Source organism: Schistocerca gregaria, chromosome 10, assembly GCF_023897955.1.
Source record: "Schistocerca gregaria isolate iqSchGreg1 chromosome 10, iqSchGreg1.2, whole genome shotgun sequence".
Taxonomy (NCBI): domain Eukaryota; kingdom Metazoa; phylum Arthropoda; class Insecta; order Orthoptera; family Acrididae; genus Schistocerca; species Schistocerca gregaria.
In genome coordinates this window covers 64,395,602-64,420,742 of record NC_064929.1, presented here as the reverse complement: position 1 = coordinate 64,420,742, position 25,141 = coordinate 64,395,602, and the positions used below count along the sequence as shown (strand labels likewise).

Below are 25,141 nucleotides of genomic sequence, written 5' to 3'. Positions count from 1 at the left end.
AGTCTTCCTGTTTGTTCTACTTGGATTATGTCTGCAAGACACTTCAGTTGTCGACAATAATTGTCAGCAGCGATGGGTGCACCACAAGGAAGCAGTTCATAGTACTCCACACCATTGTTGTTCCATCAGATGCACAATATTATCTTTTTTGAATGCATTCTAGTCGTGGTACAGGGAGTTTCTGCTTTGTTTGGGCTCAACGATTCCTTTCTTTTCCTTGCGGTAGCATAAAGACACCATTTCTCATCATGGTAATGATACAGGATAGGAATGGTTGGGTTTGTTTATGAGCCAATTGATGCACATATGACCACCCACTGATTTTTGTGATTTTGGCTTATAGCACACAGTACCAATACAACTGATTTTTGAACCTTGCCCATTCCATGCAAATGTCACACAATGGCGCAGTGATCACAGTTCATCACATGAGCCACTTCTCAAATACACTGATGTGGTTAATGTGTTTAAATGGTCTTCATCAAACACTGAAGGTCTTCCTGAATGTGGAGAGTCACTAATATCAAAACAATCCTCATTAAGATGAGAAAAATATTTTCTTGCCATGCTCTTTCCAATGGCATTATCCTCATACATGGCATAAGATGCTTCTAGCTGCCTCTGCTGCTATCACCCCTCTATTGAACTCAAACAGAAGAATATGTCGGAAAAGTTCTGATTTCTCCACTCAGTTCTCCATTTTGTAGTGTCCACAACTCCACTCACTAACTCCAAATGACAAGATCACAATATGTAAACTCCAATAGCAACAGTGAACTAAAAATTAAAAAATGAAATCAATAAATAAACCCATAGCTACCAGAATAGCAACATGCAAACAAAACTGCTATGAACTTATCCACCAACTGAATAATTGCACATATTTTGTTCCTTATCAAAGATGTTAATGATGAGGGATTAACCATATGATCTTTGTTGTCTTTCAGCTTCCAGCTATTGCAAATCGTGCAGAGTCTGTAGAAAAGTACCTAAAAAAATCTCTGGAAGCTCTGCAGCTGAATTACGTCGACTTGTACCTGATTCACCAACCTGTGGGCTTCCAGGATGTGGGTGGTGATACTTTCCCGAGAGACAAGGATGGAAAAGTTCTCTTGGACATGAACACTGACATCATCAGCTTGTGGAAGGTAAGTTTCAATGCTGTTGCTCTTACACAATTATTGTGAATTCCATTGTATTGTGAGTCTTGAAGACATGCATTTCATGGCAGATTATTACTCCATCATATAATATAGAAAGTTATATCTAAAAACAAAGATGATGTGACTTACCAAACAAAAGCGCTGGCAGGTTGATAGATACACAAACAAACACAAACATACACACTAAATTCAAGCTTTCGCAACCAACAGTTGCTTCATCAGGAGAGAGGGAAAGACGAAAGGATGTGGGTTTTAAGGGAGAGGATAAGGAGTATGTCCAATCCCGGGAGCAGAAAGACTTACCTTAGGGGGAAAAAAGGACAAGTATACACTCGCATACACACACATATTCATCCACACATATACAGACACAAGCAGACATTTGTAAACATTCATGAAAATGGACAGTTTGTTGCTGGTTATTCCCACACAGAAAGCTTCACAGTGTTGACAGGTCAGTTGGTAAATCACGTGGGTGCTTTCACACGTGGCTCTGCCTTTGATTGTGTACACCTTCCGGGATACAGGGCTGGAGTAGGTGGTGGTGGAAGGGCGCATGGGAAAGGTTTTACACTGGGGGCAGTTACAAGGGTAGGAGCCAGAGGGTAGGGAAGGTGGTTTGGGGATTTCATAGGTATGAACCAAGGTTACGAAGGTTAGGTGAACGGCAGGTGTTTTTTATTGTGTCTATCTACCAGCACTTTCTCGTTTGTGAATTTTAGGGAGTAGGTAGAAGGTAGGAGTCGAGGTGTCGGTGGGGTCAGGAGTTTGATGGAGTCAGGTGAAAGGTATCCTGGCCGTCCCATTGTAGCTGGTTACCAAGCCCCCACAGAACGTATCTCTGCCTACGTAGATCAACACCTTCAACCCGTTACATGCAGTCTCCCATCCTTCATCAAAGACACTAACAACTTTCTCGAACGCCTGGAATCCGTACCCAGTCTGTTACCCCCGGAAACCATCCTTGTACCCATTGATGCCACTTCCCTATACACGAATATCCCGCACGTCCAGGGCCTCGCTGCAATGGAGCACTTCCTTTCACGCCGATCACCTGCCACCCTACCTAAAACCTCTTTCCTCGTCACCTTAGCCAGCTTCATCCTGACCCACAACTTCTTCACTTTTGAAGGCCAGACTTACCAACAATTAAAGGGAACAGCCATGGGTACCAGGATGGCCCCCTCGTATGCCAACCTATTTATGGGTCGCTTAGAGGAAGCCTTCTTGGTTACCCAAGCCTGCCAACCCAAAGTTTGGTACAGATTTATTGATGACATCTTCATGATCTGGACTCACAGTGAAGAACAACTCCAGAATTTCCTCTCCAACCTCAACTCGTTTGGTTCCATCAGATTCACCTGGTCCTACTCCAAATCCCATGCCACTTTCCTAGACGTTGACCTCCATCTGTCCAATGGCCAGCTTCACACATCCGTCCACATCAAACCCACCAACAAGCAACAGTACCTCCATTATGACAGCTGCCACCCATTCCATATCAAATGGTCCCTTCCGTACAGCCTAGGCCTTCGTGGCAAATGAATCTGCTCCAGTCCTGAATCCCTCGACCATTACACCAACAACCTGAAAACAGCTTTCGCATCCCGCAACTACCCTCCCGACCTGGTACAGAAGCAGATAACCAGAGCCACTTCCTCATCCCCTCAAACCCAGAACCTATCACAGAAGAACCCCAAAAGTGCCCCACTTGTGACAGAATACTTCCTGGGACTGGATCAGACCTTGAATGTGGCTCTCCAGCAGGGATACGACTTCCTAAAATCCTGCCCCGAAATGAGATCCATCCTTCATGAAATCCTCCCCACTCCACCAAGAGTGTCTTTCCGCCGTCCACCTAACCTTCGTAACCTCTTGGTTCATCCCTATGAAATCCCCAAACCACGTTCCCTACCCTCTGGCTCCTACCCTTGCAACCGCCCCCAGTGTAAAACCTGTCCTATGCACCCTCCCACCACCACCTACTCCAGTCCGGTAACCCGGAAGGTGTACACGATCAAAGGGAGAGCCACGTGTGAAAGCACCCACGTGATTTACCAACTGACCTGCCTACACTGTGTCGCTTTCTATGTGGGAATGACCTGCAACAAACTGTCCATTCACATGAATGGACACAGGCAGACAGTGTTTGTTGGTAATGAGAATCACCCTGTGGCTAAACATGCCTTGGTGCACGGCCAGCACATCTTGGCACAGTGTTACATCGTCCGAGTTATCTGGATACTTCCCACCAACACCAACCTATCCGAACTACGGAGATGGAAACTCGCCCTTCAGTATATCCTCTCTTCTCGTTATCCGCCAGGCCTCAATCTCCGCTAATTTCAAGTTGCCGCCACTCATACCTCACCTGTCATTCAACATCATCTTTGCCTCTGTACTTCCGCCTCGACTGACATCTCTGCCCTTACTCTTTGCCTAAATATGTCTGCTTGTGTCTGTGTATGTGCGGATGGATATGTGTGCGTGTGTGTGTGTGCGCGCGCGCGCGAGTGTACACCTGTCCTTTTTTCCCCCCTAAGGGAAGTCTTTCCGCACCTGGGATTGGAATGACTCCTCACCCTCTCCCTTAAAACCCACATCCTTTCATCTTTCCCTCTCCTTCCTGAAGCAGCAACCATCGGTTGCGAAAGCTAGTAATTCTGTGTGTGTGTTTTGTTCTTGTGCCTGTCTGCCGGCGTTTTCCCGCTTGGTAAGTCTTGGAATCTTAGGGAAACATTTCAATGGGAAAAATATATCTAAAAACAAAGATGATGTGACTTACCCAACGAAAGTGCTGGCAGGTCGATAGACACACAAACATACACACGAAATTCAAGCTTTCGCAACCAACGGTTGCTTCATCGGGAAAGTGGGAAGGAAAGGGAAAGACGAAAGGATATGGTTTTTAAGGGAGAGGGTAAGGAGTCATTCCAATCCCGGGAGTGGAAAGACTTACCTTAAGGGGAAAAAAGGACAGGTATACACACACGCACACGTGCGCACACACACACACACACACACACACACACACACACACACACACACACACACACACACACACAAGTAGACATTTGTAAAGGCATAGAGTTTGAAATAAATTTTAATCAAGGAGGAGATTTTTTTTAGCAAATACGCTAATAATATCATCGTACTTTATCACTGGAAGTAGCAACGTTAGAAGCAATTACTCCAGAACTTATATAATTTCTGCGATCAATAAATTGGTCATGGCTTCTTAAAGCAGAAGAAAGTGACAGAGCCTGGTTACAGTTTTCTGTTTCTTATACCAGGCAAAAAGCATCTGACCCCCGCAATAATCCAAAACATTTTATGTAACAGGCAGCTTCACTGTTAACAAAGTCAGCACTGAGACAAATAGTGAGCTTGATCACAGACATATTGAGTCAAACTGAGTCAGCAGGCCACAGTGGCCAAGTGGTTCTAAGCGCTTCAGTCCGGAATCGCGCGACTGCTACGATCGCAGGTTCAAATCCTGCCTCGGGCATGGATGTTTGTGATGTCCTTAGGTTAGTTAGGTTTAAGTAGTTCTAAGTTCTAGGGGACCGATGACCTCAGATATTAAGTCCCATAGTGCGCAGAGCCATTTGAACCATTTTTTTAAACTGAGTCACACGGCTGTAGCCGTGATAATTTATACAACTTTTTGACTGTATACACATTTTCATTCTTTGTTGTTGTGACTGTAACTACAATCAAGCGATGGAAAACCTAGGAGGGATTAACCCTTCGACTGCTGTGGACGAGTTAACACCTCACTTCCCACTACACCCAGATGCTGACAATGTGTTAAAATTCAGCCCCTGGGTTTTTGTTAAGTGCTGTTGAGGTGTTTACAAGTCTCGTTCCACTGACTTCTCAGTGCCACACATAAGTTATTTCGTTATGTCGGTGAAAAAAAAGTTTCAAGTACTTGTCACACGACATATGTCCCTCTCTACAGGCTATCATTCGCAAAGAATCTCATTTCAAAATCTTCGTCCGACCACGGTAGCTGAGTGGTCAGCATGACAGACTATCAATGCTAAGGGCTTGGGTTCGATTCCCGACTGGGTCGGAGACTTTTTCCGCTCAGGAACTGGGTGTTGTGTTGTCCTAATCATCATTATTTCATCCCCATCGACGCGCAAGTCACTGAAGTGGCGTCAAATCGAAATACTTGCAGCAGGCGAGCGTTCTACCCGACCGGAGGCCCTTGTGGCAAGCCATTATTATTATTATTATTATTATTATTATTTTCAAAATCTTGAACTGCTTATGAAATGTGACGACTGTTATGACCACACAATTGGGCATGTCACATGTGACTACCCACTGGATACAAAATCCAGTAACTCGAAAACAAAATGAGAATTGTTGCTCTCAATTTTAAACAAAATTTCGATATTTTATCTGTGTTTCATACACTGCAATGTATGATCAACTGTTAGCAAAGTTTAAACAGTTCATTTTTAAAACAAAGTGCCCGACTGAGACTCGAACTTGGGACCTTTACCTTTCGCTGGCAAGTGCTCTACCTTCTGAGCTACCGAAGCACTAATCATGCCCGGCCCTCACAGCTCTACTTCTAATCTCATTCTGAAGTTCATTTTTACCTCTGCAAGCTCTTTAACATTTTGTGCAGTGTTTTACTTAGTTTAAGGCAGTGCAGTAATTATGACAAATAAGAAAGTAAATTCAGCCCTCGATCGAGAGAAGATATCGGACTGTAAGATGTGCAAAAATGTATTTTTTTGACGTAACAGTTTTCTTAAAATTGAACAATAAGTATTTCATCGCAGCTGGAATGCCATCTCTATGCAGACGTCACAGCATTTGGTGAGGAGTACAGTGATGACAGCCTTGCTTGGCTTGGAATGCACAGAGCACATCTGGAGCAGCAAAAGAGTTAACAGAATGTCTCAGTTTAAGCTCAGAGTTTCCCTCGGTGCCCACTTGAACACAATCAAGCTCTCTGTTACTGTACTCCCTCCTGTTACCACCGACTCCAGTCCTTTCACAGGCATCTCCTACCCATCAAAGGCAGAGCCACCCCTGAAAGCTACAATGTGGTCTACCAACTTTGCTCCAATCACTGTGCTGCATTCTGAGCTGTTAGTCAACACAGATGATCACTGCCAAAAGGTGCCGGGCGGTGGCCAAACCACCTGGTTGCCGAGTGTGTCACACATGATGTGCTCGATTGTGGTAACTACTTCACAGCATGGTTCTTTTGGATTCTTGTCACTGACACAAGCTTTGCTGAACTGCACCGGTGGAAGCTGTCCCTGTGATATATCTTTTGTTCTCGTAACCACCCTGACCCAAACCTCTGCCATTCCCCGTCCTCCATCTCACTCCATCCTGCTCCCCTGCTCAGTGCACTTCTGTAGTCCCCTCCCTGCTTCTGCACCCCCCCCCCCCCTCCCCCCAGCCTCCCGATGCTGCACCTTGCAGCCTGCCACCCTGTCCCAACCCTGTCCTGCACACTCCCTCAGGCAGTACTACAGCATCTTCCCCCACCTATGCCTTGCTACCCTTCCCCCTCACCTCTTCCATACACCCACTGCCCACCCCAGTGAAGATTGCTGCTTAACCCGAGCCGGGCCTCAGTGTCTGGAGACAACAGTGGCCATATGTGTTAAGTAATGTGTGTGTGTGTGTGTGTGTGTGTGTGTGTGTGTGTGTGTGTGTGTGTGTTTTGTGCACGCATCTGTGTGCATGCACCCATGTGCATGTACGTGCATGCACATGTGCACATGGGTGCATGGACACGGGCATGGGCATGGGCATGTGCACTTGCATGTGCTCATGAGCATACGTGGTTGGGTATTCATGCACTTGTATCCATTCATCTTATGAAAGACTTATTCCGATAGCATGCTTTTAAGTGTGTCTGTTCACTTCTTAGTGCTTCCTGTATGTAACGAGTAGCAATACATTTTAAGAACAATGTAAAGAAAACATAGATTGTTACTTACCATGAAGATGACACGTTAAGCTGCAGACAGGCACTATGAAAAGACACTTACACATCATTTTTCAGCCAAAGCCTTTGTCAGAAAAAGAACAAACATGCACGCACACCCGCCACTCCTCGCCCCCCCCCCCCCCCCCCCCCCCCACACACACACAAACATTAGCAAGCAAGTGCTACCTGAGCCACCTGGATTCTCTCCTCCACCACCAGTTTTTCTGAACTGCACAGATGGAAGTTACGTTAGAACACACTTTCCACTCCTGAAATTGTCCTGGCCTCAACCTGTGGCAACCTACTGTCCCCACACCATCTGTCCTACAGTTCCCACCTCCTCTGTCCTATCACTTCCTCCCTATTCTCGTCTCCCAGCCCCTTTGTGTGCTTCATTTTGCTCCTCATTTCCCCCTCCTCACCCCCTTACCCCATAGGCTCCCAATACTGTGCCAGTTGGCAGTCTAGACCCTGCATGCTCTGCCAGACAGTACCTCTATCTCCCTCCATCTGTGCTCTGCCATCCCTTTCCCTTCCCCCTCCCTTCACATTGCTGCTTTTATTCTACACTATGTGATCAAAATTATCCTGACACCCCCAAAATCATTGTTGTTGTTGTTGTTGTTGTTGTTGTTGTTGTTGTGGTCTTCAATCCTGAGTCTGGTTTGATGCAGCTCTCCATGCTACTCTATCCTGTGCAAGCTTCTTCATCTCCCAGTACCTACTGCAACCTACATTCTTCTGAATCTGCTTAGTGTATTCAACTCTTGGTCTCCCTCTACAATTTTTACCCCCACACTGCCCTCCAGTACTAAATTGGTGATCCCTTGATGCCTCAGAACATGTCCTACCAACCGATCCCTTCTTCTAGTCAAGTTGCGCCACAAACTTCTCTTCTCTCCAATCCTGCTCAATACCTCCTCATTAGTTATGTGATCTACCCATCTAATCATCAGCATTCTTCTGTAGCACCGCATTTCGAAAGCTTCTATTCTCGTCTTGTCTAAACCATTTATAATCCACATTTCACTTCCATACAAGGCTACACTCCATAAAACACTTTCAGAAACGACTTCCTGACACTTAAATCTATACTTGATGTCAACAAATTTCTCTTCTTGAGAAACGCTTTCCTTGCCATTGCCAGTCTACATTTTATATCCTCTCTACTTCGACAATCAACAGTTATTTTGCTCCCCAAATAGCAAAACTCCTTAACTACTAAAAGTGTCTCATTTCCTAATCTAATTCCCTCAGCATCACCCGACTTAATTCAACTACATTCCACTACCTACATTTTGCTTTGGTTGATGCTCATCTATACCCTCCTTTGAAGACACTGTCCATTCCGTTCAACAGCTCTTCCAAGTCCTTTGCTGTCTCTGACAGAATTACAATGTCATTGGCGTACCTCAACATTTTTATTTCTTCTCCATGGATTTTAATACCTACTCCAAACTTTTTTTTTGTTTCCTTCACAGCTTCCTCAATATACAAATTGAATACCATCGAGGCGAGGCTACAACCCTGTCTCACTCCCTTCCCAACCACTGCTTCCCTTTCATGTAGCCATCTGGTTTCTGTACAAATTGTAAATAGCCTTTCGCTCACTGTATTTTACCCCTGCCACCTTCAGAATTTGAAAGAGAATATTCCAGTCAACATTGTCAAAAGCTTTCTCTAAGTCTACAAATGCTAGAAATGTAGCTTTGCCTTTCCTTAATTTATCTTCTAAGATAAGTCGTAGGATGAGTATTGCCTCATGTGTTCCAACATTTCTACAGAATCCAAACTGATCTTCCCCGAGGTCAGCTTCTATCAGTTTTTCCACTCGCCTGTAAAGAATTCGTATTAGTATTTTGCAGCTGTGACTTATTAAACTGATAGTTTGGTAATTTTCACATCTGACAACACCTGCTTTCTTTAGGATTGGAAATCATACATTTTTCATATTAGGTGCATTGTGCTGCCGCCTACTGCCAGGTACTCCAAATCACCGTCCTCAATAGTCATTAGACATTGTGAGAGAGCAGAATGGGGCGCTCCGCAGAACTCACGGACTTCGAATGTGGTCAGGTGATTGGGTCTCACTTGTGTCCTGCAACTGTATGTGAGATTTCTACACCCATAAATGTCCCTGTGTCCACTGTTTCTGATGTGATAGTGAAGTGGAAATGTGAAGGGACACGTACGCCACAAACGCGTACAGGCTGACCTCGTCTGTTGATTGACAGGAACTGCCGACAGTTGAAGCGGGTTGTAATGTGTAACAGGCAGACATCTATCCAGACCATCACACTGGAATTCCAAACAGCATTAGGATCTACTGCAAGTATTATTACAGTTAGGCAGAAGGTGACAAAACTTGTGTTTCATTGTCCAGTGGCTGCTGATAAGCCACACATCATGCTGGTAAATGCCAAATGGTGCCTCACTTGGTGGAAAGAGTGTAACATTGCATGATTGAACAGTGGAAAAACGTTTTGTGGAGTGACAAATCACGGTACACAATGTGACAGTCCGATGGTAGGGTGTGGGTATGGCAAATGCCCGGAGAACATCATCTGCCAGCATGGGTAGTGTCAACAGTAAAATTGGGAGGTGATGGTGTTATGGTGTGGTTGTGGTTGTGGTTATCATGGAGGGGGCTTGCACCCCTTGTTGTTTTGCATGGCACTATCACAGCACAGGCCTACATCAATGTTTTAAGCACCTCCTTGCTTCCCACTGTTGAAGAGCAATGCGGGGATGGCGACTGCATTATTTCAACTCGATCGAGCACCTTTTCATAATGCATGGGCTTTGGTGGAATGATTACATGACAATAACATCCCTGCAATGGGTTGGCGTGCACAGAGCCCTGACCTGAATCCTACAGAACACCTTTGGGATGTTTTGGAATGCCGACTTCATGCCAGGCCTCACCAACCGACATTGATACCTCTCCTCAGTGCAGGACTCTGTGAAGAAGGGGCTGTCATTCCCCAAGAAACCGTACAGCACCTGATCGAAGGTATACGTGCGAGAGTGGAATCTGTCATCAAGTTTAAGGGTGGGCCGACACCATATTGAATTCCAGCATTACCGCTGGAGGGCACCACGAACTTGTAAGTCATTTTCAGCCATGTGACCGGATATGTTTGATCAGATAGTGTATGTAACAGTTGCGTTCTGGTCTGAGCTCCCAGTAATGGTGATCGTGTGCTTGTGAGGTGTCCTAGCTTGTGTGAATAATTGTGTGTGTGTGTGTGTCCTTTTCAGACAAAAGCTTTGGCCTAAAGTTAATGTGAAAGTGTCTTTTCATTGTGCATGCCTGCAACTTAACATGTCATCTTTATGGTAACTAGCAGTCTCTTCTCATTACATTGTTGTTGTTCCAATCTGGAGCAACATACAGGGTTAATATTAATAAAACTGACAAATTGCAGGACAGATTCCTGCCTGGAAATGGACGAAGAAAATCATGTGAACACCTGTTCGGAAATGCGTCATTGCCACGGCAGATGGCGCTGATGAATAATGGTTTCTCTGAGCATATGCTGTGTATTTCGTGCATATTGCAGGCTGTGTGATTGACACAGTATGCTGTAAGCAGCAGAATGGTCTGGTACTCGTGTCGGAAATAAGCTGAGATGGTGTTTGTGTACATCCGAGCATATGAAAATGGCAGAGAGGCTGCATGGCCATACCAAAACAAGTATCTCACAGACACCAACAATATCACAGAACATTTCAAGCCCTTTTTTGGCTTTTACATGATCATGGGTCCTTTCAGATAGACAAACATGCAGAGGGGCAGTGGACTGTGTGTACAACAGATCGGGAGGACTGGTTTCTACTGAATATTGAGAGGAACTCTTAGTACAACCTCCAGACAAGCGGCAAGCAAACATGATGTAAGCCAAATAATGATTATGGGTATCCCTATCACCTGAAGTCTCATGGAGACCACTTTGAGCTTCTGTTGTGGTGTGTTCTGGGATGAACTGTTTTCATTGCAAACACATCGTCCATTTCTGGACACGTGTTCGTACGACCTTGTTTCCGCCATTTCCAGTGAGGAATCTGTTCCTGCAGTTTGTTGGTTTTATTAATGCTCACCCTGTATTTCAGTTTCAATTAGACGGATAGTATATGTCGGAGTGTTACGGGTTGGGTTTTTGGTTTATGGTGGGCTCCAATTGCAGGATCTGTCACCTTATTACATGTGTGTGCCACCTTTACCTTACAGATAATTCACAGTACAATATCTTCAACATACTGTGGCCCTGTCAGCAACTGTATAAATATTAATTTTAATTTTAATATTCAACAGCCTCAGTTGCACCGTTTTTCTAGAATTTAAGTAGGTTTCAGTCGGGATACCCCAGCCTTCTTCAGAATAACAGTAACTACCATTTGTCCATAGTGGACATCATCAAGCTAAAACTACAAATCCATAAATTACCGTCAGACTGTAAAAACTTATTCGAAACTGCCTCGGCTCCACTTCACGACTGCGATGCGGCAGCCATGAGTGCTGTACTGGAAGAGTACATGTGAGGAGCTATGCGGTTTCTAGTGAAATTGTGTTAAATAATGAAAGTGGCTTATGAAACAATATGATTCTCTCATTTGCGATATATGGATCCCAGCTCCTGTAAGTCTGGAAGGTTATTATTATTTTAATTTTGTATGGTGAATGTAGATGGAGGCAATGATTCTCACGATGGCTCAGCTCAACAATAGAGGTATGTGAATGTTTTCCCTCGTGGCCGCCATTGTCAATTTCAATATTTAGGTCAAACTTTGGTTTGAGAGTCAAATAATTATCTATACATTTATCAATTAGAAAAAATATTAAGTTTCTTTATAATAACTAATTTATACTGTAATACAGTAGTACTGCCTAAGCTCTTTTCTGCATTATACAGTGCATTATTAATTAGGTCTTAAAATTTGCATTCCATTTACACACATCCTAATTTTTACAAAAAATTAGCATATAAAAGTGTATTGAATGTGTTGAGGCAAAGTACTTGTATAGTTTGGTCAGATTTACGAATTATACATGGTTTGCTTTGGCCAAATTTTATTGTATAATTTTATTCATTTTTGTTATTATGTATGCAAATCTTATAGATTCTATAATATTTCATTATTTCTTCTTTTTGTAAAATTTATTTATTTATTTATTTATTTATTTATTGTACAGCTAATTCAACCTATACAAGATGTAGCCTTTTTAAGTTATTAAATACATTTTAAGAGGTTTTATTACTGTCTGCTGATGTCATCTGCCTGTTGAAGCCTGCAACTTTCCTGAGTGCCTTATCCCTGAGATCAAGTGGTCTCCCTGGTGGTCTTTGCTTTTCTCTGGGACTCCACTCTAAAACTGATTTTGTCCATCTTCCTTTCTTCATTCTTGCAATATGTCCTACCCACTGCCATTATAGAGTCTATAATATCTTTTACTCCTGTTATTGCTCTAATGTCCTCACTTTTCTGTCGATCTTCCTTAGTGAGATCTAACATTGACCTTTCCACAGTTCTCTGAGCAGTTCTAAGTTTCCTTTTGAAAAATTCATTTAAAGTCCAAGTTTCACACCCATTATAAAATAAAAGAACATAATCAGTGACCTAATCCTCCTAACAGTAAGTCATTTCTCACAAATATTTTGTCACTGGTGAATAAGAAAAATGTTATATTTCACAAATGGAATAAGATGTTGGTATTTTCTTACTCGAATAGAATTTTTCTGTGACAATCACAGTTGCTCAGCTAGAGCCTCCACACTGGCAGATACTACTGTGGTTATGATATCGACGTGGAACAGCATGCTGTAGAGAGTTTAGTGTGACCATTTGTGCAAAGATAGCAGTCACATTTGAAATGGATTTCATTGAAGGGAACTAATTCTCTTTCTTGCTTATTTATTTTATTTATCATATGGCAACAATAGCAAACTCTTGTGCTGTTGTTTTGAGTAGCCATGGGAGAGTGATCTAGTATGGCTGCCGGTAGGTGTAGACTTTTTGCTGTCCTGCCTTAGCATTCCTTTGCCATTTCTTGCTGTTCTAACTCAAGAACACTGTAATTAATGCTCGAACAGTACACACATGTGGAGGTCAAACTAGAATGCAATTAGCAATACACAAGTGCTGGTAGATAGACACAATAAAAAACACACGCACAAATTACAAGCTTTCACAACCCAAGAGGTTGTTCATCAGGAAAGAGGGAAGGGGAGGGAAAGACGAAAGGATGTGGGTTTTAAGGGAGAGGGTAAGGAGTCATTCTAATCCCAGGAGCAGAAAGATTTACGTACACACACACACACACACACACACACACACACACACACACACACACACACACACACAGGCAGACATATGTAAATGCAAAGAGGCTGGGAAGAGATGTCAGTCGAGGGGGAAGTACAGAGGCAAAGATGTTGTTGAATGACAAGTGATGTATGAGGGGCGGCAACTTGAAATTAGTGGAGGTTGATACCTGGTAGGTAATGGGAAGAGAGAATATATTGAAGGGCAAGTTCCCATCTCCAGAGTTCTAATAGGTTGGTGTCAGTGGGAAGTATCCAGATAACCTGGATGGTGTAACACTGTGCCAAGATGTGCTAACCATGCACCGAGGCATGTTTAGCCACAGGGTGATCTTCATTACCTACAAACACTGTCTGCCTGAGTCCATTCATGCGAATGGACAGTTTGTTTCTGGTTATTCTCACACAGAAAGCTTCACAGTGTAGGCAGGTCAGTTGGCAAATCATGTGGGTGCTTTCTCACGCGGCTCTGCCTTTGATCGTGTACACCTTCCGAGTTACAGGGCTGGAATAGGTGGTGGTGGGAGGGCGCATGGGACAGGTTTTACACCGGGGGCAGTTACAAGGGTAGGAGCCAGAGTGTAGGGAAGGTGGTTTGGGGATTTCATAGGTATGAACCAAGAGGTTACAAAGGTTAGGTGGATGGCGGGTGTTTTTTATTGTGTCTATCTACCAGCACTTTCTCGTTTGGTTATAGAGTCTCTTTACCTTGTGTCTGTGTATGTGCGGATGGATATGTGTGTGTGTGTGCGCGAGTGTATACCTGTCCTTTTTTTCCCCTTAAGGTAAGTCTCATTGCCTTGTGTCTGTGTATGTGTGGATGGATGTGTGTGTGTGTGCGCGCGAGTGTATACCTGTCCTTTTTTCCCCTTAAGGTAAGTCTTTCCGCTCTCGGGACTGGAATGACTCCTTACCCTCTCCCTTAAAACCCACATCCTTTCGTCTTTCCCTCTCCTTCCCTCTTTCCTGATGAAGCAACCGTTGGTTGCGAAAGCTTGAATTTTGTGTGTATGTTTGTGTGTCTATCGACCTGCCAGTGCTTTCATATGATAAGTCACATCATCTTTGTTTATATATATATTTCCCACTTGGAATGTTTCCATCTGTGCACACAACTGCTGTCATATTAGCAAGCTGGGTGGCCTCTAGTGGATGAATCAAGCACAAACTTCACACGTGAACTGTGAAGTGGTGCACACACAAAATTGGTTGTTACACCACTCCTCTTTCCTTGCAAAGAAGTGGGCGCTGTGCTCATGTCTACTTCTTCTGCAGTCGACAAAGGTTGTCGAGTTGTGTGATGTGCTGCCACCGGTGTTCAGAGGTGGCATGAGTGCAGAGAGGTGCAGCGTCCACCCCTTGTGAGAGGCCATACGGTAGGCCGGGTGAAATTGGCACAGCTTCCATTTCTGTGTCCAAGTCCGACCCAAAGGAAGGAGATTGTGGCAGAGGCGGCAGCAGTGGAGTCCTTGGCTGTGACAGTGTGGGAGCTGGGGTCCCGTCGTGACCCTACAACAGGTGAAAGGGCCACGTGCAGCAGAGGAGGTAATTGTAAAAATGTTGCCAGCAGTGGCAGACAATTTGAGGGCACTGGTCACATGTAAGAGACGGCCGTGCAAATGGAAGACGTGGGGGTAGCGGAGGCACACCCAGTACGCAGCTAGCTATGTGAGGTTGTAGCTGTTCAATGTGTTGCGAAGCTCTCCCCACAGCCGTGTGGGCGATGTTGAGGCATCAGCTGAGAGTAATCTCGATTACCACCAATGCTCATTTCATCTGGCATCCAAATGCACAAGCCCAAACAGCTGTGTCAGACCGTAAGCATTGCGGCACCAGTGCAGGTGGATGGCTCAGCATTGGCCAAAGCAGATGTAGCAAGAGTTCAGAGCTGATGACCTTGCGACGAATCTACCAGACTCTTATCACTGACAGGAGTGAAGCTATAAGAATTGGGGAACCGGTCGAGAGCTTCTTCTGGTGACACATCAAAAAAATATTTTTTCATCTGAGTCGTAGATGAAACTTCCTGGCAGAGTAAAACTGTGTGCCAGACTGAGACTCGAACTCGGGACCTTTGCCTTTCGCGGGCAAGTGCTCTACCATCTGAGCTACCCAAGCATGACTCACGCCCCGTACTCACAGCTGTACTTCTGTCAGTACATCGTCTCCTACCTTCCAAACTTTACAGAAGCTCTCCTGCGAACATTGCAGAACTAGCACTCCTGAAAGAAAGGATATTGTGGAGACATGGCTTAGCCACAGCCTGGGGGATATTTCCAGAATGAGATTTTCACTCTGCAGCGGAGTGTGTGCTGATATGAAACTTCCTGGCAGATTAAAACTGTGTGCCAGACCAAGAATTCTGTGTCGTAGATGTTTGTACTAGTTATTCTGCCTCCCTGTTTGGTTAAAATAATATAATAAATACCTTTGTCTTCTAGACGTGGTCACAGATGATACCTGTTCTTTCGGACATGTCTGAAAGAACAGATATCATATTAGTCAATATATAATTAAGGCTCACCGGCCACTTGAACATCTTCTTCTTCTGTGCGAATGCACAAACAGTGCCCGAACTCTTTCGGGAATTGGCAACGCGTCACGAGTAATGAGTATAATGGGCGGGGGCACTATGAATGTAGTGCGGGACAATATGTTGAGAATGTGGGTTTCAGAGGAGGTGTGTCAGAGATAAGTCCCTGCAGTCGCACTATCCTCTGTGTCTCAGATGGATAGAGCATCTGCCATGTAAGCAGGAGATCCCACGTCCGAGTCCCGGTCGAGGCACACATTTTCAGCTGTCCCCGTTGACATATGTCATTGCCTGTAAGCTACTAAGGGTGTTAATTTCATTGTAATTTCATTCTAACGAGCTGCATGGTCACCGATGGTACCTGTTCTTTCAGGCATGTCCGAAAGAACAGATACCATCTTAGTATAGAGAAAGCATTGTTTTGTAAAAATAAACACTTTCTTCTTTGTCCCTTTAATTATTGAATGACTCTCATAAAAAAGGGCAACGCTTATATAATAAACATAGTATGAGATGGACGCAGCACAATGTCCCTTTTGTGTACACACACATACTACTGTGACAAAACAAGATGCAGACACCACATTAAGTGTTGTAGGAGGTGTCCTGGTGTCTGCATGTCCCGCCAAGGCACATTTGCAAAATACAGAAAGTGCATAAACTTAATAAATTATGATACATAAAGCAAACCATTGCACCCACATGAAACCAAAAGTACATTGAGATACCCCTAAATAAAAACAGAATAATTAGGTAAAACAATGATATAAAATAGCAAGTCAAAATATGTCATTAAAACTGACATAGGGAATAAAATAGCTAAATTTCAGAGTGTGTATGCATACGAAATGTACAAACCAATCAAGGCATCAGGAACAGGGGCATTGCAAACTATTGAAAAAGATCTATTTTTAGTCATTAGAAAAGGAATATAAGTTACACAGTATAAAAAAGTAAAGTCACCTATGTTATAATAAGGTCATTAACAAGCCCCCCCTTTTGCAATATGACTCCCCTAATTTCATAAACATCAAAACAAGCAAGATAAAAATTAGGCTGTTGACACAAATGAAAGTTATCATTGTTGCAACATTCCAGACATTGGTAGCGTTGTATCACAATATACGTGGTTTCTGCTAAACAGTTGACTGTTCAGCAACTTATCTTTATTAACATAGAGTTGTTTAACAATTTCCAACCCAACAAGTATATTCAACTTTTTCCACTTCTGAGCAAGATGTAATATTCTCAAGTTTTCTAGTGTGACGCCCACTTGACAGAAGATGTTCAGCAAATGCGGAATTCTGTTTAACCTGGCCTTTCTTAGCTAGCATGAGCTTGCTGATCCTGGTCTCAAACATTCTGCCAGTCTAGCCTATATATGACATGCTACAGTCACTACACTAATTTGTGTTTTGCCAACCCTGTAACTTATCCTTGTGGAAATATTCATTCTAAACTTATTGTGTCTAGAAGTAGTTCAATTGATTTTATTGTGCATTTGAGCATTAGCACACTTTTTGTAACAACAAATTGCATGTACCTGTATTTACTCTTGTAGGCCTAATATCTGATTTAACTTTGTGCTCTTATCTTCAACCTTTATTTGAAACTCTTTTTTTCTGTTAAATGGTTGTTATGTTATCTATCTGACATTGTATCTATTACTGTATTTATAGTATGTCTTACTTAAACTATGTACAATTTGGCATTGAATTGCCCTTGTATTTATAGTAAGTTTAAATTGAAACCTGTACAATTTGACATGTTCCATATCCTTGTGATTAACTCGCTAACTGGATCTACGGAACATGAAATAAATAAATAAATAAATATGCTGAAGCTTATTAACAATAGTGAAAGCCACATAAATCCTGGTTCTTAAAAAGCTTAACCAAGTCATAAGAGCGATTCCCCACAAATGGGATCTTCACAAATTTGGACATCAAAAACAGCCATAGATTTAAAAATGCTCAACTTACACTGATGAGGGTGGCAGGAGGAAGCACGGATTATAGAATCACTAGTTGTGGGTTTTCAAAACTGATGCCATAACACCCTGTCACAGTGGAACCATTACGGTGTCATCAATATATAAACCACCAGGGGAAAGGCTTGCTTTCAGCCAACAGGTCTGTCACCCCCAGTTAATAATGGGAGACTTTAACTGTCACAATAGAGTGTGGGGCCATCAAGACACAAATGAAGATGGAGAACTACTGGAAAGCTGGGCAGAAGAACACGAGCTGAATCTCATCCATGATCAGAAACAGCCTGCGTCATTCAATAGTGCAAGATGGAAGAGAGGGTATAACACAGACCTCATATTTGTTTCCAAAACCTTGTCCGGTCATGCAACAAATTCATTCTCAACCCTATCCCAAAGACCCAACACAGACCAATCATGCTAAAGTTTAGACCAGTAATACTGCCACAAAAAGTACCATTTAAAAGACGTTTTAACTTCAAAAGGGCCAACTGGAAAAAAATTGCGGCCACCTTAGACATAGAAATCGTAAATTTACCATCAAACACTGAAAACTACGGAAAGTTCGTCCAAGCTGTTAAAAGATGAGCAAGACTCAGCATACCTAGAGGCTGCAGAACACTCTACATTCCTGGAGTTTCCAACGACACGAAACAAATATATAACGAATACCTGGAGCAGTACAGCATGGACCCTTTCAGTGAAGAAACCATAAAACTTGGGGATCAGCTACTTGAAACTATAAGCAAAGACAGACAAGAGTCATGGAAACATACGTTGGAGAGTCTTGACATGAAGCACAGTAGCAGAAGAGCTTGGAACCTCATAAAGCGATTGTCCAGCGACCCGGCAGCCCCCAAGGATCAGGTTTCCGTAACAGATAATCAAATCGCACATCAGCTCCTTTTGAATGGTAAACCAACCAGGAACAGTAAGACTGCCACCTCATATAAGAGGCCACAAGTGACTGAAATACCACGTGAGCCATACTTCACTTCAACAGAACTGGAAGCTGCTATCAGTTCCTTGAAACCCAGGAAGGCCGCGGGTCCCGATGACGTCATTAATGAATTTATACAGAACCTAGGGCCCATAGCTAAGGAATGGCTTTTAGAACTCTATAATCTCTGCTGGTCAAACAAGACGATGCCTAAGCTATGGTTGAAGGCCAAGGTAGTAGCTATCCCAAAGCCAGGTAAACCAAGAGATGATGCTAAGAACTATCGTCCAATATCGCTGCTGTGCTGCCTTTCAAGCTATATGAACGTCTTATCTTGAATAAAATAGCACCACAACTAGAAAGGCAAATCATTCCACAACAAGCAGGATTCAGACCAGGTAAATCTTGCACTGGCCAGGTCCTCTGCCTAACACAATACATAGAGGACGGTTTTGAGAAGGGAGAAAAAACTGGCATGGTGTTTGTCGACTTATCAGCAGCTTACGACACGATAAACCACAAAATCCTCCTGGGAAAAATTTTCAAAATGACGGGAAACTATCACCTTACTGAAGTTGTGAGATCACTGATCTCCAACAGAAGATACTATGTGGAATTTCAAGAACAAAGAAGTCACTGGAGGAACCAGAAGAACGGGCTCCCGCAAGGCAGTGTTTTGTCCCCCCTACTTTTTAATCTGTATACAAATGACCAACCAGTTGGACCGACAACAAGAAGCTTTATCTATGCTGATGATGTAGCCGTTGCATGCCAATCTAGATCAATCAAACAGATCAAGAGAAACCTAACATATGCCTTAGAAGTACTAACTGAATATTACAACGGGAACCAGCTTCGACCTAATCCAGCAAAGACGCAGACTTGTTTATTTCATCTAAACAACAAGGAAGCAAACAGGGAATTACAATTGAAATGGAACTCATTTAAACTTCAACACTGCCCAAACCCAGTTTATCTTGGAGTCACATTAGATTGAACATTGTCTTACAAGAAACACGTAGAAAAAACTAGAGTGAAAGTCAACACACGGAATGGCATAATCCGTAAACTTACCAACTCACACTGGGGAGCAAACCCTGAAATTCTACGTGCATCATCCCTGGCATTGTGCTTTGCTCCAGCTGAATATGCATGCCCCGTATGGAGAAGGTCGACACATGCTCAGAAGCTAGCCGCAGCACTGAATGACTCACGTCGATTAATCATGGGATGCCTGAAGCCTACAAACTGTGATCTCCTTTATATGTCTTCTGGAATAGCCCCCCCCCCCCCCCCCCCCTCCCACAGATCAGACGGCAAACATTGGCGATGGCCGAACGAAGCAGGCAGTGCGAAGATAGAAGACATCCCCTGTACACACATCAGCCGGCGGAGGCAAGTCTTAAATCTAGGAAAGACTTCATAAAAGTTGAACGTCCACTAACCGAAAGTCAGTCTACAACTAGAGAATCAATGTGGAAAGAGAAATTGGATAAAGGCAGTCTGAAAAGTTGGAACATTAAAGAAAAACTTCCTGCTGGATCACAATTGGAATGGAGAGTCTGAAAGAGCCTAAATAGACTTAGATGTCAAATGGGAAGATCACAGGATAACCTGATCAAGTGGGGATACGCCGAAGAAGAGCCCGGCCAATCTGGAGGAAAACAAACCATGACACACCTGCTGACCTGTCCATCTTTTTGCTGGCCCCATGCACTTTCCAAGACCTGTGGTTGGCCAACGACGCTGCAGTGAAGTGTGCCGAACACTGGAGAGAGATATGAACCTTGCTTTAGACAATAATGACGACTTACAATATTTAAAGATCATGAATGTATATATGAATGTATAACTATCATTTATTTGTATTTGTAATCTAGTATATATAGCATATTAATTAATTACAGTGTAGCTCAGACACGATTAAATAAATAAACAGTGGAATGGAATAATTTTTACTGAAGTACAATATTGTGAAAAGGAAAGTTGCTACTCACCATATAACAGAGATGCTGTGTGGTGTCACCACGAGACACCACAATTGCTAGGCGGTAGCCTTTAAATCGGCCACGGTCCGTTAGTATACGTCGGACCCGCATGTCGCCACTATCAGTGATTGCAGACCGAGTGCCGCCACGTGGCAGGTCTAGTCTAGAGAGACTCCCTAGCACTCGCCCCAGTTGTACAGCCGACTTTGCTAGTGGTGGTTCACTGTATAGATACGCTCTCATTTGCAGAGATGACAGTTTAGCATAGCCTTCAGCTACGTCATTTGCTACGACCTAGCAAGGCGCCATATTCAGTTACTACGTCTTCTGAACAGATAATATTGTGAATCATGTACTGCCGAGAGCGATGTTCATCATTAATGGATTAAAGTTAAGTATGAAACTAATTATGTCCGATTTCTGAATTCTGATTCCTTGTCACGTTCCAGACCTCACGTCAGTATAGTTCCTCCCGCCTCACGCCAGCCTGCGTGTGCTAAAACGTGTGCAATTCGGCCTCCTCTAGTAACACGTTGTTGGCTCTTCAGCCAACACAACATGCTGAGTCGCAGTAGGCCACACTGAGTGTGGCCTCAGTTGCCTGAGACTGCAGTCATGTGTGTGTGAGTTGCATTTTTGAGTGTGTAAGTGTGTGTTTTTTGTCTAATTTTGACAGAAGCCTTACTGGCCGAAAGCTATATTTGTGAGAATCTTTTTATTGTGCCTATCTGTGACTCAGCATCTCCACTATATGGCGAGTAGCAACTTTCCTTTTCAAAATATTGTTACATTCCATCCTGGATTTTCCATTGTTTGATTTTACTTAAGTAATGTATTTTAAAAGTGAAAGATGTTGCTTCAACACCCGTGTCTCACTAATTTTTGTCGTTTCACAGGCAATGGAAGCTCAAGTAGATGCCGGTCGAGCCCGTTCCATCGGGCTGTCGAATTTCAACTCCAGCCAGATAAAACGCATCTGGCAGGCCGCTCGCATCAGGCCAGCCAACCTCCAGGTGGAGCTGCACATCTACTTCCAGCAGCGAGAGCTGGCAGCCTTTTGCAAAGCGCTCGACGTGACGGTCTGTGCATTCGCTCCTTTGGGGTCTCCTCAGATGCCTAACCTGTTCCACGCAAGAGGTGGTGATGCTAGCAAGTAAGTTTATTGCATATATAGGCAGTATGGCCATATGGCAAGGAAAGCGTTTCTGTAGAAGAGAAATTTGTTAACATCGAGTGTCAGGAAGTCTTTTCTGAAAGTATTTATATGGAGTGTAGCCATGTATGGAACTGAAACATGGATGATAAACAGATTAGACAAAAAGAGAATAGAGCTTTCGAATTGTGGTGTTACAGAAGGATGCTGAAGATTAGATGGGTAGATCACATAACAAATGAGGAGGTATTGAATAGAATTGGGGACAAGAGGAGTTTGTGGCACAACTTGACTAGAAGAAGGGATCGGTTGGTAGGACACATTCTGAGGCATAAAGGGATCACCAGTTTAATATTGGAGGGCAGCACAGAGGATAAAAATCATAGAGGGAGACCAAGAGATGAATACACTAAACAGATTCAGAAGGATGTAGGTTGTAGTAGGCACTGGGAGATGAAGAAGCTTGCACAGGATAGAGGAGCATGGAGAGCTGCATCAAACCAGTCTCAGGACTGAAGACAACAACAACAACAGCCATTATCATATTCAGGAGTGGGATTAAAATTTATGCTGAAAATATGTCAGTGACCGTACTCGCCGATGATGTCACTAACCTCATTGGAAGGGAGGAAGACCTGCAGGATCTGTTAAACGGAGTAAACAGCCTAAGAGCACTCATTATAGACTGAGAATGAAATGGAGAGAGACATAAGTAATGAGGAGTAACAGGATTGAAATTAGCAGTAAGTGTAACATCAGAATTGAGAACAACAAAATAAACAAGATGAAGGAATTATGCTACCTTAGAAAAAAAGTAACAGATGACGGACACTGCAAGGTGGAATATAACAGAGGCAGCACAATCAAAGAGGGCATTCCTTGCTAAAAGAAGTCAGTCAGTATCAAACATCAGTCTCAAAGGGAGGAATATGTGGTGTGTGAGAAAAATAATTGTGGTATCAATAGCTACGAAGCCACAATATTGGTATGCTCTACTAGGTGGACACTACGACTGACACTGATGACAGCACCCTCTAGTCAGTGCTGTGCAGCTCTACGATGAGTGCCGGTCTAGATTCAGCCCATTTCATTCCGAGTAGACGACCAAGCAACATTGTTTCTAGAATGAGATTTTCACTCTGCAGCTGAGTGTGCACTGATATGAAACTTCCTGGCAGATGAGAACTGTGTGCTGGACCGAGACTCAAATTCGAGTCCTTTGCCTTTCCTTTCACAGGCAAGTGCTCTACCAACTGAGCTACCCAAGTACGACTCACGCCCCCTCCTCACAGCTTTACTTCTGCCAGTACCTCGTATCCTACCTTCCAAACTTTACAGAAGCTCTCCTGTGAACCTTGCAGAACTAGCACTCCTGGAAGAAAGGATATTGTGGAGACATGGCTTAGCCACAGCCTGGAGGATGTTTCCAGAGTGGGATTTTTGCTCTGCAGCAGAGTGTCTTTTCTTTCAGGAGTGCTAGTTCTGCAAGCTTCGCAGGAGAGCTTCTGTAAAGTTTGGAAGGTAGGAGACGAGGTACTGGCAGAAGTAAAGCTGTGAGCACGGGTCGTGAGTCCTGCTTGGGTGGCTCAGTTGGTAGAGCACTTGCCCGCGAAAGGCAAAGGTCCCGAGTTCGAGTCTCAGTCTGGCACACAGTTTTAATCTGCCGGGAAGTTTCATGTCTATACATTTCATGATTCCATACAGTTATTAACTGCAGGGGTTTCTTTTCCTATGGACATGTACGCATGCACGTCCGAAGAACTACTGCACTGGACTGTAGAGACACCATCAAATATAGGCACTGAACTAGTGTATGTCACTCATCAAAACCTATAGAGCGCTTGCCGTTGTCATACACACATGAAATTTGACAGGGAGCAAGGTTCCACAGTGCAAGTAAAGCGAAAAATTTGAAAATTGTTAATTTGCAATTAATTCACACTAAAAAAATATTTTCCGCAGTATTACAGAAAGTGTAGATTGTATTCACCATAGAGATGACCTGTTGAGTTGTATACAGGCACAATGAAAGACTGCAGCTCAGTGGGCTGTCTTTATGCTTTATGGTGAGTAATAACTCAGTGGGTGATCTTTATGGTGAGTGGCAATCTATTCTTTTCACAATATTGTTGGATGTTCCAACATGGACTCTAAAAATATTTTCTGTCCATTTGTTGTCCATCTCTCTGTCTGTCTATCAAGAACTCTTTCTCTCAGGAATGCGTAGGTGTATAAGTTGAAATTTTGTCAGGTACTAAGGTCTATAGTCCTATGACGGGGCAAAAAAATTTAAGCTTTTAAGCCAATTCAGTCACTTTATGTCCCATATTTTCATACTCAAATACTTACTCATCAGAACCTGTAGGATACTTCCTGTTGACCTACGATAATAAAATTTGGCAAGAAGCAAGGTTTCACAGCGCAAGTAAAGCAAAAAAAAAACCAGAAATTGCTAATTTGCAGTGATGTCACCTAAAAAATATTTATTTTGCCATTTGTTGTCCATCTGTTAAGACTCTTTTTTGTCAAAGCTTGAAATGTGTGTGTGTGTTTGTGTTTGTTATTGTTTCTATCAACGTACCAACGCTTTTGTTTGGTAAGTTACAGAATCTTTGTTTTTAGGTCTATTTTTCCCATGTGGAATGTTTCCCTCTATTATAATAATATCATTAATTTGAACCCAACAATTACATTTGTTATTGTCATTGTTGCATTCCAAAATCTTTTCTGTCATCTTACTTTCTCTTTTTGTTTGTGCAAGTAGTTTCACTTTGTATTCACCTTCTCCTTTTTACCGTAATCTACCATACAATTTTATCCTGCATATATATACTCAATAATACGTAACTTACTTCCAAACCATAAACAAAAACAATTTATTCCACTTTCAACACTACTGCTGCTATAAAATCCACCGTTCCCAGTTCACAAACAGTTCCTTTCACCTATTAAAGAACCATTTCGGCTAGTTCTAACAACTTTCGCTATATTTCCATTTCCGTGTTTCCCACATCACCGATCCTTTTTAGCCTCTTCCCACAGGTTTTAATGTCATTATTTCTTTGTCAGACAATTGGTAACCT

The 25,141-nt window shown here is 43.1% G+C and overlaps 1 protein-coding gene across 3 annotated transcripts in view; it reads left to right on the top strand.

Annotated features, from left to right (window-relative positions):
- LOC126293293 (1,5-anhydro-D-fructose reductase-like) overlaps positions 1 to 25,141 on the top strand; it is a 101,269-nt gene that overhangs the window by 37,266 nt on the left and 38,862 nt on the right. For all 3 annotated transcript variants that reach the window (XM_049986421.1, XM_049986422.1, XM_049986420.1), the window contains exons 4-5: positions 948 to 1,148; positions 21,802 to 22,058. In XM_049986421.1, the coding sequence (XP_049842378.1) occupies positions 948 to 1,148; positions 21,802 to 22,058 (458 nt within the window). The remainder of the gene's footprint in view (positions 1 to 947; positions 1,149 to 21,801; positions 22,059 to 25,141) is intronic.